The sequence below is a fragment of the Melitaea cinxia genome, chromosome 6 (genome assembly GCF_905220565.1).
Source record: "Melitaea cinxia chromosome 6, ilMelCinx1.1, whole genome shotgun sequence".
In the NCBI taxonomy this organism is placed as follows: domain Eukaryota; kingdom Metazoa; phylum Arthropoda; class Insecta; order Lepidoptera; family Nymphalidae; genus Melitaea; species Melitaea cinxia.
The window spans coordinates 17,511,196-17,529,741 of NC_059399.1; the positions used below are offsets into that span (position 1 = coordinate 17,511,196).

The window sequence follows — 18,546 nt, forward strand, 5'->3', positions numbered from 1 at the left end:
ATCTATTTACTATTTACTTATTGTTATATATAAAATGTATTCCCTTCGAGGCTAGCTTATTCTTTATTCATCGCTGAAAGAAATAGGACGTTATGTTTGACTTGAATAATATAAAATGTCTAGTAATATTAATTTCTTTACAAGTATTTGCAGTAATCTCTTCAAGAATTGTTCAAGTGCGTACCTATATAGCGTGAATTTATAAAAATGATTACTTAGTGTTATCACGATTTGTTGAAATATTTTATCTTATACTCAATATTGGAGTAAAATGTTGTGAAAAAGTCTAGCAAAGCTTCCAATAGTTATGTCTGTTCACAATTTCACAATTGTGCAACTGATGTATTTAACTGTGAACAATCATTTTTGTAAAAGAATATAGCACCTGCAGTGCAATTTGGTTCAATATTTATAGAAAGTTGTTAGTGATAATCAACACAATTAGGACTGTGTATTTCTGTTTTAGAATGATCCTATAGTGACGGTGAGTGAAGGGAAATTGAAAGGGTCCGTTGGAGAGCTAGTTGATGGTTCTTCCTACTTTAGTTTTAAAGGAATACCATATGCAACACCACCTCTTGGTAATCTGAGGTTTAAGGTCAGTAAAATGTAAAAAATGTTTTTATTTTTAATATATTTATAATTATGAATAAAAAATAATAATAATTTATTGTCGTACTATGATTACAAATGGTTCTGTTCAAATATAAATGGGACTAGCTGTGCGCAGTGGTTTTACCTGCTATGATTTGAGAAAAGAACATACTACAATATTATATCGCCTATAGCCTTCATATATAGCCTTCATCCTCACTCAGTAAATGGACTGCTCAACACGAAAAAGATATTTTCAATTCATTACAAATACATCAAAAACAAAACTTAAAGCTAGTTACACACTGTGTAGAACAATAGGCAGTCGGTTTTATGGTCTTATTTCTTCCAGACAACCCAAATTTTATTTATTTTCCAAACAAATCTTGTGTACAAAAACTTTCTCCTAGTTTTTTTTTTTTTTTTTTTGTAAACATCTGTCAGTTTTCAAGTTTTACATACTGATATTTTTTTCCTTTAAAATAAATTATTTTATTGCTAGTGAATGTTATTATATATTTTTTTGTTGTTGATGTATTTTGTTTATATTATTTTTAACTAATTAATTAATTATTTCGCTCTGGTGTAATGGTGCGTGTGCGCTGTCGACAGCGCCTAAAAACCAACGGTAATGGGTTCAATTTCCACTCGGAGTGGATATTTGTGTTTATACAAAATATTTATTTTCTGTCTGATTGTTAGTCCTTGTGGGTATCCCCACTGCCTCGGAGAGCATGTTAAGCTGTCGGTCCTGCTTCTTATTATGTACACCTGATAGCAATCATTACTCATAGTAGGCAATATATCCTCCAACCCGCAGTAGAGTAATGTTGTGGATTAAGCTCTGATCCTTCTCCTACATGGAGAAAGAGGCCTATGCTCAACAGTGGGACATTACAGGCTGCATAATCAAGCATAAGCGTAATTATTTATTCTGCGTAAAAGCAAATATCTAACTAAAATTGAATGAACTTTATGAAATATATAAATATAATTATCTATTATACCTATTATATTTACTATGATTAATTCTGTTACTGATTTTGATAACTATTGTAAAAAAAAAAATGATATAATTACAAAACAACACCATCCTACATCTACATCGTCATCATTCCTAATAAATCTGTTCATGCCTACATTTAATACAAAGTACAATAACATGATAACAACTTAAAGTTAATTCAATTTCTATGACAATATATTAGTACCTACTGTGATAAGTGATGTAAGTCGAATTATACCCTTTTTGCGATATTAACGTGGGTATTATCAGAAAAAAAATAGAATTTTTTAATCTAATTCACCTTCTAATAATAATAATAATAATACTTTATTTCAGACTAGATTTTAAGTCCATATTGGGTTAGTACAATAAAACAACATTTAGAATAAAAAACAAAACAAAATTAAATTAATAAAACAATAAGTAAAAATAAAATTAAATAAAGTAAAAGTAAAATCAAAAATCAAAAAATTCATTAATTCAAACTATCTGCTATAGCTACAGAAATATTTTTTTTGCGCTAAGTTAATATCACTTAGTTAAAAATCTTGAAAATAGATATTTGTTAAATTATACCCTTTTGTCAGAAATGAATCACTATAAGCATTCAACAGTTTCTTTTGTTCTTTGTGATTTAAGTGCGGTTTAATAAATTTTCAGTACATTTTTCGTGAATACTTATGTATCTAAAGTTGTATCCTTTTGAACCTAAAACTGTCGTAATCTGGTAAAATCCAAGTAAATTATGTGAAAAGGAGAGTGATAACAAAAAAAAAAAATAATAATAATAATAATAATAAATAATTCTAAAGGAATATAACTTTATCTTAGGTTTGAGGAACATCGCGCGAGGATCATTATTCTAGTTTCACCAAAAAAATTTATAGATTTAAAGTGATTTAATGAAGTGGGAAACTACTGATTGAGTAAATGAAGTTAGAATTCATTTCAGGGTTTGCGGTTGGCTTCAAATTCGTATGTTAGCCTGAAAATTCATCATTTTTGTTCCGTCGGGTTAGAGTCAGAAAATTTTTCCTTAGCAGTAATTTTTACCACTTAGAGGGTATCAGGGGATGGTATTTTGTATGTAAGGATTTTGGGAACTCTTTTGAAATATTGTAATTTCTACACACGCGAAGCCGTGTGCAACTACAGTAACAGCTAGTACCATATAAAATAAATGTTTTTTATGTAAATTAGTTACTAAAATTAGATGAGGTAAGGTTGAAATTTTTGTTTTAATGTTTCGTAACATTTTAGGCTCCTCTACCACCGAAATCATGGAGAGGCGTTCGCGATGCGACAGACTTCGGTCCTATTTGTACACAATTCAATTCGACATACCAAGGTGATGAGGACTGCTTGTTTCTAAACGTGTACACGAAATCATTAGACAAAAATGCTAAAATACCTGTTATGGTATACATCCATGGTGGTTCTTATTACGAGGGCTCTGGGGATTTCTTTACGCCGGATTTCTTCTTGCAACACGATGTAATATTAGTAACATTGAACTATAGACTGGAGTTGCTGGGTTTCTTATCGTTAGATATACCAGAAGCGCCAGGTAATGCTGGTATGAAAGACCAAGTGGCGGCTCTGCGATGGATTCAAAAAAATATTGATCAATTCGGAGGTGACAAGAATAGTGTTACTATTTTTGGCGAAAGTTCAGGAGCATCTTCGGTCACTTACCACATGTTGTCACCTATGTCGCAAGGTCTGTTTCACAAAGTGATCGCTCAAAGTGGTGTTGCAATTCACGATTGGGCCATTGGTAAAGGGTCAAAGGAGCGAGCGTTTCGTGCAGGAAAGATTTTAGGAAAAGATACGAAAGACGTCCACGAATTGCTCGATTTTTTCAAAAGCTTAGACGCGAATTCTCTGACTAACCTTACTTTTGCGACCCTAACTCCAGACGAAAGATATAGAGGACTTCCAGAAAAGTTTGTACCTGTGGTCGAAAAGAAATTTCCTAACGTGGAACCTTTCATCACTGAAGACCCTTTGGAAGTACTCGTTAAGGGAATTAATAATGTTAATAAAGTCCCGCTCATGCTTGGTTATAACTCTGGTGAGGGTTTAATAATACTAAATGATCACATCACGAAATTGGACGTATATAATAAAGAACCTTCGTATTATGTACCGAGGGAAGTAGCAGAAAGAGTTTCAAAAGAGAAATTAAAAGAATTCGGCGATAGAATCAAGAAATTTTATGTTGGAGACAGAAATATTACCGAAAATGATAAGAGTATAATCACGGATATGCAAACCGATATGCATTTTTCGTTCAATACGCATAGATTTGCGCATTTGTACACTTATATGTGTGGAGTGTCCTACATGTACAGGTTCAACTACGAGACAGACTTGAACATCATTAAAATAGCTCTGGGTCTCCAGGATCTAAGGGGAGTTAGCCATGCCGATGAACTATTTTATATGTTCTACAATTATTTAAACGAAATACCTTACGATAATGAAAAGAAATTAAGAGACATCGTGTTTCAAGTCACTAAACTATGGACTAACTTCGCGAAAACTGGGTAAGACAAACGATAAAGTTAAACAGTTTCATATAAATATTATGTCAAACAATCTGTTTACGAAAACATGGTAATTTTCCTTGTTTACTAAAAATTTTTATTTATCGTAACGATAACTATGTGCTATCTTCCGCTTATATTCGGAGAAATGTTTAATTAATATATTAAGGTAATATAGGTTATTTTACCGATTAGATCATTAGATATTTTTTTAAGGATACGGTTAATTAAATTAACCAAAAGCTGTGTGAAATCCTTTTGGCCTTTCCATCCAATCCAATCCAATCTTTCTCTCTTCTAATCTAAGGAATCTTACCGGGTAATTTAGTTCTTCGAAAACAAGAAATGCTGGCTCTACAAGTAATAGGATAATTCATGTTTTGATCTGACCTCGTTGTTTATGCATCTGACCTTGAACCAATCAATGTCGTAGATTATCTGTATTGTGAATAGAGTGAGACCGTTTCGCGTTACTTTATTCTGGGACAATCCCGTTGCGCAATGTTTGAGCATAAGAATAGTAATATTTTTTTTTTTTATATCATTAGTTCGGCAAACAAGCGTACGGCTCACCTGATGGTAAGAGATTACCGTAGCTTATAGACGCCTGCAACACCAGAAGCATCGCAAGCGCGTTGCCGACCCAATCCCCAATCCCCCCAGGAGCTCTGGTCACCTTACTCACCAACACGAACACAATACTGCTTGAAAACAGTATTATTTAGCTGTGGTCTTCAAAATTAATGCAATAGTGTTCCAAATGTTCCAAATCATAACAGCACACATTTTAACCATCCGGGATCTATCCTGTTATGTTTTCGTTTGTCGTATTAATCTTACAAAAAATTAGTTTCTAAATATTTAATTATTTTGTTTTCACGTTAAAATAATAATTTAATATTTTAAAATGATTTTTTTATGGAACGAATGTACACATAGTAATCAGGGACAATAAAATCACCTAAATAAATAAATAAATTCGATTATTTTCAGTGTGGAGTAGGATCAGAAATAATTGTATAAATATTATAAATAACTAGCTGACCTGGCGAACTTCGTATCACCTTATTTTTTTCTGAAATATAATAATAACATAATATTTAAAAATAAAATATAGCCTATCTTTTAAGTTGGATCAAACTGCACACGGTGTGCAAATTTGACTAAAATCGGTTAAGTAGTTTAGGAGTCCATTGAGGACAAACATTGTGACACGAGATTTATATATATTAAGATTGGGTGTATCGTATACGGTTGGGTCAGTAAGAAAACAAGCTTCTTTTTTTTGAGAATATTATTATTTTCAAATATTTAGCCAACCATTTGGTTTCCTTCGTGCTAAAGTTTTACCTGCCTTTTTATAAAAAAATGTGCTGTAGTCATTTGAAGAATCTATTTTTAGACGAATTCTCCCTTCAATCGAATTAAGTCATCAGTCCCGGCAGTTTGTTTATTCATTGTAGCAAATCTAATAATCATCTTGAACTCACGATAGGAAAATTATTCTAATGTGGGTTATTAGGGTTATCGACTTAGTCTTAAAATCTGTACTTGAACACTATAGTTAGATTTGTATTAGTTTTTGTGTATTTTCTCAGCGAAGAAATTTAATGACAAATGTGTTACATAATTATGAGTTACGTAAAAAATAAAATTGATTCGATGATTCTTGTTTTAATCGAAAGCTGGTGCTTGTTATGTGTTTTCATTTAAATTTGATCGAGGTCTATCGTGTACTTTTGTGTTATCTTTAAGAATGCATATTTACTTAAATATTTTTTCGTCTACCTACGTTTATTACTTACATATTTCTTGTCCATGTAATTGAAGTAGGCTTATTTCGTTTGCAAGCAAACTTAATTATTATAATTCGAAAACGACTAAATGTTGGTATTATTAATAACAAAATTGTTATTATATAAATATTTGTTTTTACAGTCAACCAACACCTGATGAGAGTTTAGGAGTGACATGGCAACCCTACACTAGGGAAGGCAGGGAGTACCTCAATATCGGCGAACCGCTCGTAATGGGTCGATTCGCGGACAAGGAGCGAATGCTCTTCTGGGACAAAATATATGAGGAAGCCGGCGTTCAGCACTTGAAGCATATTTTCTTTCCTTATCAAATAAAGCAACACGAACCATCTATTACTATTTTAAATGAAAATCTTTGTTTTAGTTATAGCAAAGTATAAATAATGAATATATTAATAAAACAATTTAGAACATAATATTTTGGTATTTTTATTCGGCACGGAGGAAACAATTTTTATATATATTTTAGTATTGATAATGTTTGTACCGATTTTTACGATTTTGTATGATCAAAAATTGGTGCTTGTCGGTCAAATTTAATCCTGAGCGTGATCTAGATTAATTTTTGAGTTATTTATATTAATATGTGTATTTTATTGAAATCGGTTACGTTGATGATTTATTTATTTGTCTATTGAAAAATAACAAAAAATATAATTGTGTTTGCTGGCAAACGAAAAAAACCGACTTCAATTACATCGACAAGTAATACAACGTAGGGGCAGGAAAAAATAGTCAAGTAAATACGCATTAACAAAGATTACTCCAAAAGATGTAATCAGATCTCTATGAAATTTAAATTTGACCACATGATAAACATCGGCTTTCGTTTAAATTAAAAATCATCAAAATCGGTACACCCAGTAAAAATATATGCGGATTTTCAATGGTTTCCCTCGATTTCTCTGGGATCCCATCATAAGATCCTGACTTCTTTATCACAGTACCACACCTAGGATATCTCCTTTCCTCAGAAAAAGGATTATCAAAATCGGTTCAGAAACGACGAGGTTATCCCCGAATATATATATATACACGGTCGAATTAAGTAACCTCCTCCTTTTTTAAAGTCGGTTAAAAATCATGTATAAAATAGTTTGATACCGAAGTGTTTTTTTTTGTAAAATAGTTATCCTCTGCTACTAACGGTCGGAGAGGGATAGCTTGTAGCCGTTATCGATAAATATTCTATCCAACACTATAACCGATTTTCAAATCCCGCATTAGCGCGTTCAACAATTTATTATATATCTATTATTATACTCTTTAGCTTTAAAATCTTAGCATAGATTTTTAGTTTCGATTTTACATGTGGTGACCATTGAGTTATTATTACTACTTACGTTAGTAATAATAGTTCAATGGTGGTGACTTGTTTAAAATATAGATTGTAGCCACTACCAGCCGTTGCTTTACTGCGGGTTGGCAGATATATTGCTTACTATTAGTAACTATCGCTATCAGGTGTCTGTGATAACAACCAGGAAAATAAAGTCGCTTCCCGCTGTCTGTGTGCTTAGATCTTTAAAACTACGCAACGGATTTTGATGCGATAATCCTTAGTTAATAGAGTGATTCCAGAGGAAGGTTTAAATATATAACGCATCATAATATAGTACTGGAACACTGATACTTTTTGCTACCGTGCGAAGTCGGGGCGGGTCGCTAGTACTAAATTAGTAATCAATTTTGTGATTGTGTCTACAATAATACAACCATAACGCCTAAATTCTAATTCAGTATAAGTACATATGTATGTGTGAAATAATAATAAACACAGGTATATACATATAGATGAAATATATATGTGCAGGCGACGCCTTTTCTGCGTAGTGCGTTGGTTTGTTTATGAATATATAAACAGTATGCGGACTAAATTAGGCCGTACACATCATGTGTATATGAGTTAGTAAACTAATATTAAATGTACACACGAATGTTTATGAAATATCTATTCGCATATATGAATCTAAAACTTGTAGTTTATTAATTGCCCTATTCTACCTCCTGCTGTTAAAGTCTAATCGTAACTTATTTGCGGGATAAACTTAATCCACAAATGGTGAAACTGACCCTAAGACAATAAACGTAAAAATAAAGCTCGTAGATTGGTTGATGAACGAGATAATTGTTTGTAAGATATTCGCTGTCATATACCTACTGATTTTTTTAAGGTTTGTTTAAGGAAAACTGAATAAAAAACAGGTTTATAAGGCATGTTATTCATACAGATATATCCATGGCTTCATTTATTACAAGTTCGGCGTTGGTCGAAATAAGACTTCGTTATGTATTATCTAAATTATTTCAAATATGTCGTAATATTAATTGTCTTACAAGTGTACGTGGTATTATCAAAATCTGGAATAGTGAGTATGACTATTTAAGAGTGTACGCTACCTCAAATTGCTTATTATCCACTAGGCAGGATGTCCATATCTTCCAAACTACTAAATATTTAAGTTTAAAATTTATGTATGGTAAAGTTCAGGACATAAACTATATTTCATATGTTTCGAAAACACGATTCCATTAAATTTTCTCGATACAAAAAAATCGCAAAGTTACCTCTATTTTTGTATTAAAACCTTAATATCTCAGTAAATATAGAAGTTATGGACTTGAGATTAAGCATGGTAATTGAAATAAGTATGAAAAACATTTTATATGTTGCGTTTTAAAAAAAATAACTATTGATAATGTTTGTGGGGAGAAACTACATATAATTCGCGCGATGAACAACCAAGCGCTCTCAATTCTCATGTGTATTTAGTACGGGTGAAATCTGAGCTGAGGTAGTGTAGCCCCTTAACTTATTTAGTTTGAAGGAGCTTTTCGTCAGCTTCAACACGCGACTGGAGTTAACACCAGATTACCGTGATATTTAAAAAATTACAATGGCCTATCAAATTACTCAAATTACAATAAATCAATAGCGTTAACTTTTCTTTCATACGATTTCATTCCACAGACCTTATATCGTTACTTAAGGATTAAGGAGTAAAACTCCAGAAATAGACCTATAAAATATAAAATGATAGGTGAGAAAATATTCAAGACAATTAAATAGGTAAAAATATCGGCGAAGACCAATATATATATTTAAATATAGAACCTTTTACTTTCTTAAAGTTGTTTGAAAAGGGCGAAATTTAGCCTAAGAAACAAAATATTCAGACGTCACTAGTTTAAGAACTTTTAAGAAATTAGTTAAAAGAAATTCTTTCAGAATTATTTTCAATCATATTATTTAGACTTTATAATATATTTTTTAAGAAAATTATTAGGTATATTTGAAATTTTTACAGTATCAATGATATTAAGAGTACAAAAAAATTTTTAAATTCGGATCTCTTCGCCCTAGTCCGACTCCAATTTGTCTTACTTTCTTGAATGATTAAGAAAAAGTTTTTACAGATAAAAATTAAAGAAAATAACCTCGACTCATGTAAAATAAGAATTTTAAAGTATGAAACATTAAATTATTATACAAGCTTATGTGTTGTATTGGGTAAATCAATTAAGCCTTTCGTGATAAATGAAAAAAAAAACATTTTCCCTGTTACCAAAATATATGGTTATATTATTTGTCATAAACACTTAATTTTGTTTTTTTTTTTTATTATTTAGAATGATCCTATAGTAACCGTCAGTGAAGGAAAATTAAAAGGCTCTATCGAAGAGCTTGTTGATGGATCCCCGTACTACAGTTTTAAAAGAATACCGTATGCAGCAGCACCTGTTGGGAATCTGAGGTTCAAGGTCGTAAATCTTAAATTTCATATTTTTAATATAGAATTTATTACGAGTAGATTGATTCGTTTAATCACTTGTTAATCTTAATGGACAATCTATTGTATTAATTTTCTAATTTATTAAATTTTTATAAAAAATTAAGTCAAATCGGTCCAGTCCTCGAGTTTTATCCCGTTTAGTAACTTATATTTTGATTAATTTTTATCAAATAAAAAAAAATCTATGTTATCCTGGCAATAAAACTTGCTGTTTATTTCAATTTAATTTTATTAACACTTACTTTTTTACACTCCAGGCTCCTCAACCGCCGGTGAAATGGGAAGGTCTTCGAGAGTCAAGTGACTTTGGTCCTATCTGTAAACAATATAACGACTATACAAAGTCATACCAAGGCGACGAGGACTGCTTGTTTTTAAACGTGTACACAAAGTCCTTACAAAGTAATGTTACATTGCCTGTTATGGTGTACATCCACGGTGGATTTTATTACGACGGCTCAGGCAATTATATGCCCGATTTCTTCTTGCAACACGATGTAATCTTAGTAACATTGACCTATAGACTCGAGTTATTAGGCTTTTTATCGTTGGATATACCAGAAGTGCCCGGGAATGCTGGGATGAAAGATCAGGTAGCGGCCCTGCGATGGATTAAAAAGAATATTGCTAATTTTGGTGGGAATGACGAAAATGTTACTATTTTCGGTGAGGATTCTGGAGCGTCTTCCGTCACGTACCACATGTTGTCTCCTATGTCGAATGATCTGTTTCAAAAAGTAATAGCACAAAGCGGTGTTGCAATTCAGGATTGGGCGATTGGAAAGGGATCGAAAGAGAGAGCGTTCAGGGCGGGCAAGATCTTGGGGAAGGACACAAGCGATGTTTACGAGTTGCTTGAATTTTTCAGAAGCTTAGACGCGAATGTTCTTACTAATCTTACTTTTGCAACCTTAACGCCAGATGAACGTTACAGGGGGCTCCCAAAACACTTCATGCCTGTGGCGGAAAAGAGATTCTCTGATGTTGAAGCTTTCATCACTAAAGACCCATTGAAAGTGCTTGTTGAGGAAACAAGCGATGTTAGTACAGCCCTTCTTATGCTTGGATATAACTCTGGCGAAGGTTCAGTGCTAGTTAAAGATCATAACAAGAAATTGGACGTGTACAATAAAGACCCTTCATATTACGTGCCAAGAGAGATAGCGGATTTAGTTTCTGAGAAGAAATTAAAAGAATTTGGAAATAGGATTAAAAAAATTTACTTCGGAGATAGAAATATTACCGAGAATGATGGAAATATAATCACAGATATGCTAACCGATATGCATTTTTCTTTCAATACGCATAGATTTGCGCATTTGTACACTTATATGTGTGGAGTGTCCTACATGTACAGGTTCAACTACGAGACAGACTTGAACATCATTAAAGCATCCTTTGGTCTTCAGGATCTAAAAGGTGCTAGCCACGGAGACGAACTATTTTATATGTTTTATTTTGATTCGAACAAAGATCTTTACAGAGACCAAGAAAAGTTGAGAGACATCATATTTAAAATTACCAAACTATGGACCAACTTCGCAAAAACAGGGTAAGAAAATTATTATTTTCTTGTAGAATGGAAATGTAAATAACACCGTAGAAAACATTTTAATACTAATTATAATAAAAAATAGGATTTTTAGAATATAAATAAGAGACATGTATGTAAACCCACTTAGATTAATATAGTACGATTTTCCTTGTGGAAAAAACCCTCCAGCATGGAAAATCCAAGAATATCTCATGTCTATATAGATCATATTCCTATACCATTATAATTGTAACAATATATTGCAAAATAGTTGTCAATATAATTATTACAAATAATATAAAAAAAGAAAAAAACATTAATTATGATTTAAACGAGTAATTAAGAAAGCGTACCTACTGTTACTTCGATTCAGCTTGTAATATCCCACTGCTGGGCATAGGTCTCTTTCTCCATGTAGTAGATAGATTGGAGCTTAGTCTACCACGCTGCTCCACTGAGTGTTGGCGGATATGTTCACTACTATGAGTAGCGATAGCTATCAACCGACAGACATCCAAACCGACAAGAAATATTATTTTGTACATATATAAATATCCATCTCGAGCGGGAATCGAACCCGCAAACCGTCGGTGTTGAGAGAACTAGTCGCACCACTACGTCAGAGCGGTTGTGAGTTATATTAACCTAACAATCTGACGTGATCCGCGTACAGGCGGATTTATATTTGACTGACGTGTCGTGTCGTGTCGTGTCGTGTCATGACGTGATGGCTAGCGTTTACATTATTATGTCGTGGTCTGACGCATCAGAACAATATTTTAAATCATTACAGCTGCAGCTCTAGAAAAGGTCAAACGTTTGAAATGTTCTTCTATGAGTCATCGGATTCTGATTCAGATTTTGAAGAAGATATTCAACTTTTAATGCTCGCAACTCTTTAAAAAAAAGAATGAAAGAGAAGGAGATTTTGGATTCATCCAATCAATAGACAAATATATTATATATTATATTCTTTATATTTTATATTATAAATAACATTATATTATCGTACAATTTCAATTAAGTCATCCATTTTTAAGAGCCTCTCAAAGACAGGTTTAGAAATGAGACTATCCGCGAGAGAACGAAAGTAACCGACATAGTCCACAGAATTAGCAAGTTGAAGTGGCAGTGGGCTGGTCATCTGTGTCGCAGGACCGATGGCCGTTGGAGTAGACGGGTCCTAGAGTGGAGACCGCGTCTTGGCCAACGCAGTGTGGGACGTCCTCCGGCCCGTTGGACCGACGATCTACGTAAGATTGTCGGTATAGGCTGGATGAGGATTGCGGAAGACCGGGATGTCTGGCGCGAACTTGGGGAGGCCTACGTCCAGCAGTGGACTGCGATAGGCTGAAGTGTTTTAAGAGCCAGCCAAATACACTATTATTTTACAATTTACGTAAATAAACAAGCGACACTGACGCGTCATGCGACAACACTGTTCACATCAACCTGACGCGTCCTGATGGCCCCGTTCCCGCAACCCGCTTATCTGACGCGAACCGGGATCGGTTCTGATGCGACACATCAGAAGCTATCACGACATGACACAACACATCAATGTAACATTGTCATACAAAGTGTATGATATCGATTCTGTTCTGCTGCGACGTCAGTCAAATATAAATCCGCCTTACATTTGCACTTTACGTAATTAGTGAACTTAAAAATCGTCTAACGATTCAATCTCGATACAAGATTCTTCTCCATCGAAAAGATAAACGCCATTTTAGGAAATAAAACATCATGTCTTTATTATATTTTCGTATTAAATTTTGATGTTAGAAAAACGATGATAATAATTGATCATTAATAGTTTAAGGATAATAATCGTCACAAACAGTCAACAATCCAGTATAATTTTTTTTTATATCACTAGGTCGGTAAACTATACGGCTCACCTGATGGTAAGAGATTACCGCAGCCTATAGACGCCTGCAACACCAGAACCATCGCAAGCACGTTGCCGACTCAATCCCCAATCCCCCCCCCCCCCCCCCCCCAGGAGCTCTGGTCATCTTACTCACCAACAGGAACACAACACTGCTTGATAACAGTGTTATTTAGCTGTGATCTTCTGTAAGGTCGAGGTACTACCCCAGTCGGGCAGCTCCATATTTTGAAAACGTGTTAATAGAGACCATAAAGTAACCGGCACTATAATTTTCAGAAACTATTTGGTATCACTTTAGCAAAGTTATTCTTATTATTTAGAAATTGTTAGTTTCGTTTCTGGTAATTCAATCTCTGAGTATTTTGGGTTTAAACTTAAAAGTATCTCAAACACTATTAGTCTTCATCAGTTTCAATCATTTGCTGTCTTACAAATAGTTCGAGACCTTATCCACCAAGCAGAGCAGTTTAAAAGGACGAATCTGAACTAATTATATACATATTGTTTTCTAATGTTTACGCGAATTTCACTCATTATAATGAAACGACTTTTTCTGATTTTATGGTCATACCATGGTCAAACCATGGTCAAAAAAACTTAATAAACCGTGATAAAATTCGCAAAGTTGTTTCATTATAATAATTATATGCAATTTTCTTCCACAGTAAACCTACACCTGATAATAGTTTAGGAGTGATTTGGAACCGCTACACCAGGGATGGGAAGGAATACCTTAACCTCGGCGAGCCGCTTGTAATGGGACAATACGCGGATAAAGAGAGAATGGAATTTTGGGACGAGCTATATGATAAAGCTGGTGTACAACATTTACATGATATATTCACTCCTTACCGAGATGAAGGTCAGAGCATTATTAAAATTACAAGTGACACATTTTGTGACTACTTTTACGAAGAAATGGCAAACCAAACATATTTTTATCATCCACCCAAACTAATTGTCAGCAAGAATGAAAACGTTAGTAAATCTAGCGCACTTGAAATAATGAATGTTTTGTATATTATTTTTTCTTTCCTTCTGTTATTGTTAAGAAGATTTTAATAAAATATTTAATTGACTCTGTATTTTATTCCGTCTGTATTCAATGGCGAGATTTCTGAAGAATTCTTCGATAAAGTGACAGAGTCTCGTTTCTAGAATAACAACCTTCGCCGTAAAACTTCCGAACCGTTCATCCACACCACTTGGGTTTGAATCTAATATGCGAGCTTCAAAATTATTTTTCCGCGAACGTTCTAACTGTGGAATATCTCATCAACTCAATAATTTGAGGGTTTTCCCTAAAGGCCGGCAACTCACCGGCAACTCCTTTAATGATGCAGATGTCTATAGGCAACGGTAGCCATGAAACATTAGATAGTACCATCGTCGGCTTGTTTACCTCATGTGAAAAAAGTGTAGTTTAATTCTTGAAAACAGGTTTACCGATTAACCAAGTCCTACTTATAAAGAAACAAGGTAAAAGTTTGCAGCCTTAACAATTTGTTTTTCATTGATTGATTCAGTCTATCCCACTGCTCCAAATCCCACAAACAATGTTGCAATTGTCTCAACATAATAATTGAAAGTGTTCATTAAAAAGAAATTATTAGATGAAGTGTATTATTCGGTGCAGGATTACATAGATGATAAAGATGTGTGGACTTAGTGATGATGTATTTCATACATTCATATTACTAATTTTGTACTAAAACATATCATCATCATCATCATCATCATTTCAGCCTATCACAGTCCACTGCTGGACATAGGCCTCAACAAGTTTGCGCCAAAAATGGCGTGAACTCATGTGTATTGCCCACAGTCACCACGCTGGGCAGGCGGGTTGGTGACCGCAGGGCTGGCTTTGTCGCACCGAAGGCTGCTGCCCGTCTTCGGCCTGTGTATTTCAAAACCAGCAGTTGTATGGTTATCCCGCCATCGGTCGGCGTTTTAAAGTTCCAAGGTGGTAGTGGAACTGTGTTATCCCTTAGTCGCCTCTTACGACACCTACGGGAAGAGAAGGGGTGGCTATATTCTTTATAGTTGTAGCCACACAACAGAACTAAAACACAGTTTACATATTATTTTCAAAAAGTAACTGCGAAGTTTCTTCCTGATTGTTTTTTGCAGAATCTATATTCCGAATCAGTGGTAGTTGCACTTTTAAAAATAATAATCATTTTATAATTTTAATTTATAAAGTGACGATTCAAAAGTGCTCTTGAAGACTATCTGAATAGTTATTTTATATTTTGATTTTGATTGGCATTAAAGGCCATCTCTCCGTATATGAGGAAAGCTTAATCCACCACGTTGCTCTACTGTCGGTTGGCAAATAATTTCCTGTCCAAAAGTAAATATCAGGTGATTCAGGTATCTATGATGCGTCAAAAAAAAACGCGTGTTTATTTTATTTTGTCAGGCGCTCGCGTAATTAAAATGAAATAATATGTTCTCGTCTTTACGGTATAAAAAAAAAATGAATACAAAATGAGATAAATACAAAATACAAAATAGTTTATTGATAATAATAAGTTTTAACAAACAAGTCGCAAGGGTGTACTGGTCCCGTATTACTAGGTACACCGCTCATCCACCAAGGCTTACAATATTAATCAATATCAGACAAATAAAATCAAATAAAGAAGAAAATAAAAGAAATGATTTTGAGTTTTGGTAATGATTCTGGGGGCCTTTTTACCGTTACCAAAATTTAGTTATCTGTTAATATGCTGTAAATAAAATATTCAATTTTATATTTATGATGAATCATTACCTACTTAATAAATAATGTAATATGCATACATTTATTTGTGTATTTATTATTACGATAAAACATAATGTAATGGGTATGTATTTATTTATTTATTTATATGTTTATAATTTATTTATATTATTATTATATTATTAGATTGTAGCGATGAGACCGCTGTGTGGCTACGGCACTAAAGAATTTAGCCACCCCCTCTCTTCCCGTGGGTGTCGTAAGAGGCGACTAAGGGATAACAAGGTACCACAGCTACCTTGGAACTAAGGAAGCCGACCGATGGCGGGATAACCATCCAACTGCTGGCTTTGAAATACACAGGCCGAAGACGGGCAGCAGCGTCTTCGATGCGACAAAGCCAGTACTGCGGTCACCAACCCGCCTGCCCAGCGTGGTGACTATGGGCAAAACACATGAGTTCACGTTATTTTTGGCGTACACTTGTGGAGGCCTATGTCCAGCAGTGGACTGTTTAGGCTGTAATGATGATGATGATGATGATGATGATGAGACCGCCTTTGTGTATATGATTATTTTGTAAGTTGCGCGGATGGGTCGATCCCCGCACATGACAAACATATGTATTGGCCATATAAATGTTTGCTCTGGGTGTTTGTGCAGTCCTTATGGATCTTCCAACCGTGCCTCGGAGAGCACGATAAGCCGTCGGTCTCGGTTGTTATCATGTACACGTTTATGTATAAGTTTAATTATTTGAATATTTATTAAATTTATTGTACCATTTGATTGATTTAGATATTAAAAAGGCCGCTCTTGTACTTAATGAATATATTGTTAAAATATTATTCTTTCTTTGCTATACATTATTTCTGTTTCTGGTTTACAGTAAAATGTATTATTATTATTATTATTATACCTATTTAATTTTTAGATTCTTATTATTTTATTACTAAATCGTAATTTTTAATAATCTTTTTAAAATTACTCAAAAATTTTGAACTGAATTTGTCCATATACATAAAATTATATTTCTCAATAATTACTAATATTTTTATTTGTAATTACTAAAAATGTAAAATTCGGGTAGTTGGAAAATAACTTTAAAAGGTACCTATTTATTTATTTTTTGTACAGCTGAAATTTACTCAAAAAATATTTTCAAAAATATGACATGTCCATAATAAAATGTCGGTACAGAGTTCGCTGGTTCAGCTAGAAACTAACCAACTTAAAATAACAAAAGTCGTATTTAGTAGAAATATAAAAACGTTGTTATGAACATAATTGTTACAAAAACTTTAATACTTATTAATTATTATATTATATAATATTCATACATAACTAACAAACAAGTTAATAACCGGATTTCACATTTATTTAAATTTGTAACCAGTGGATGTACGCACAAAACAAATTAGGCAAACTGACATTAGAATATACGACGTATTAATTTTAATTCGACACTACACAATAGGCAACCGCTCTGGTGCGAAGGTCGCAGTCGCGGGCCGTTTGTTTCCGATCTCGTGCCTGTTCTCTGGGTCATCCCATCGTGTATCGGAAAGCACGTTAAGCAATATTTAATCATAGTAGAGAATATATCTGCCAACCCACAATGGAACAACGTTGACGATAGATAAAGATCAGAATATTATTTAATAGTGTTCACGTAGAGGCCAATGCGTAGCAGTGAGATGTTACATTCTGAGTATATTTAGTAATTACTAGTGGTCACCCAGTGGTCGAAATTCGAACATAATTAATTTAAATTATAAGTTTGACCATTATTAAGGTTGTGTTGTCAAAGACTATACTTTTATAATAAAAAACAGTAGAGTATATATAGTATACTTGCGTGTGTCAAATACGTAATAGAGTGTGTAATGTTTTTGTTTCTAATGTAATGTATTATTATGCATAATTAAAATAAAAATATTAGCATTTTGCACTCCTTCTTTACATAAACTATAAGTGTACGAAATTTCATACTCCTCCCTCTGGGCATTTTTCGTAAAAAGGGGCACAAAGTTTATGCTTCACGTAAATAAAGATTAATGATGTGTAAGTTTTAGATACGCGTAACTTCTAGTTCAAAAACCGGTCAAGTCAAATTGATTTAATTTTCGGCTTACGTTTTTTTTTTTTGTAATAATAAAAACAACATTAAACAGGTAGAGTAACATTTTTTTGTACTGAATAGGTATGTGTCTAGTGTGTTTTGTTATTTATAATTAATTCCTACTTAATTTTTTTACTTATTAACAATCCAACAGTTTAAATATATTAATTCATATTAATTCTTCCATTAAATCTATACAAATAAATAAAACTGGAGTGTCTGTTTGTACTTAATATTAAAATAACTGCTTTTTACTAAATTCATATAGATGTATATATACCAAAATAGCATTTCTTACAATTTTTGTCTGTCTGTCTATCTGTTTGTTCCGGCTAATCTCTGAAACGGCTGGACCGATTTTGACGGGACTTTCTCTGGCCGATAGCTGATGTAATAAGAAGGCTAACTTAGGCTACCTTATTTTAGAAATTATTCAATTTATAACTTCGAACTGAACAATAACTTTTTTGTTAAATTCCACGCGGACGCAGTCGCGGGCACAGCTAGT

General features: G+C 33.3%; 2 protein-coding genes across 2 annotated transcripts; both read left to right on the top strand.

Moving 5' to 3' along the window:
* Positions 1 to 492: 492 nt before the first annotated feature.
* On the top strand, positions 493 to 6,373 carry LOC123654441 (esterase FE4-like). Its single transcript, XM_045590345.1, has 3 exons — positions 493 to 598; positions 2,861 to 4,149; positions 6,088 to 6,373. Exons 2-3 carry the CDS (start codon positions 3,017 to 3,019, stop codon positions 6,344 to 6,346), a joined length of 1,392 nt encoding a protein of 463 aa, XP_045446301.1. The 5' UTR covers positions 493 to 598; positions 2,861 to 3,016; the 3' UTR covers positions 6,347 to 6,373.
* Positions 6,374 to 10,167: 3,794 nt separating this feature from the next.
* LOC123654695 (acetylcholinesterase-like) lies at positions 10,168 to 14,266 on the top strand. Its single transcript, XM_045590586.1, has 2 exons — positions 10,168 to 11,312; positions 13,854 to 14,266. The coding sequence occupies exons 1-2, from the start codon at positions 10,183 to 10,185 to the stop codon at positions 14,248 to 14,250; spliced, it is 1,527 nt and encodes a 508-aa protein (XP_045446542.1). The 5' UTR covers positions 10,168 to 10,182; the 3' UTR covers positions 14,251 to 14,266.
* Positions 14,267 to 18,546: the final 4,280 nt, after the last annotated feature.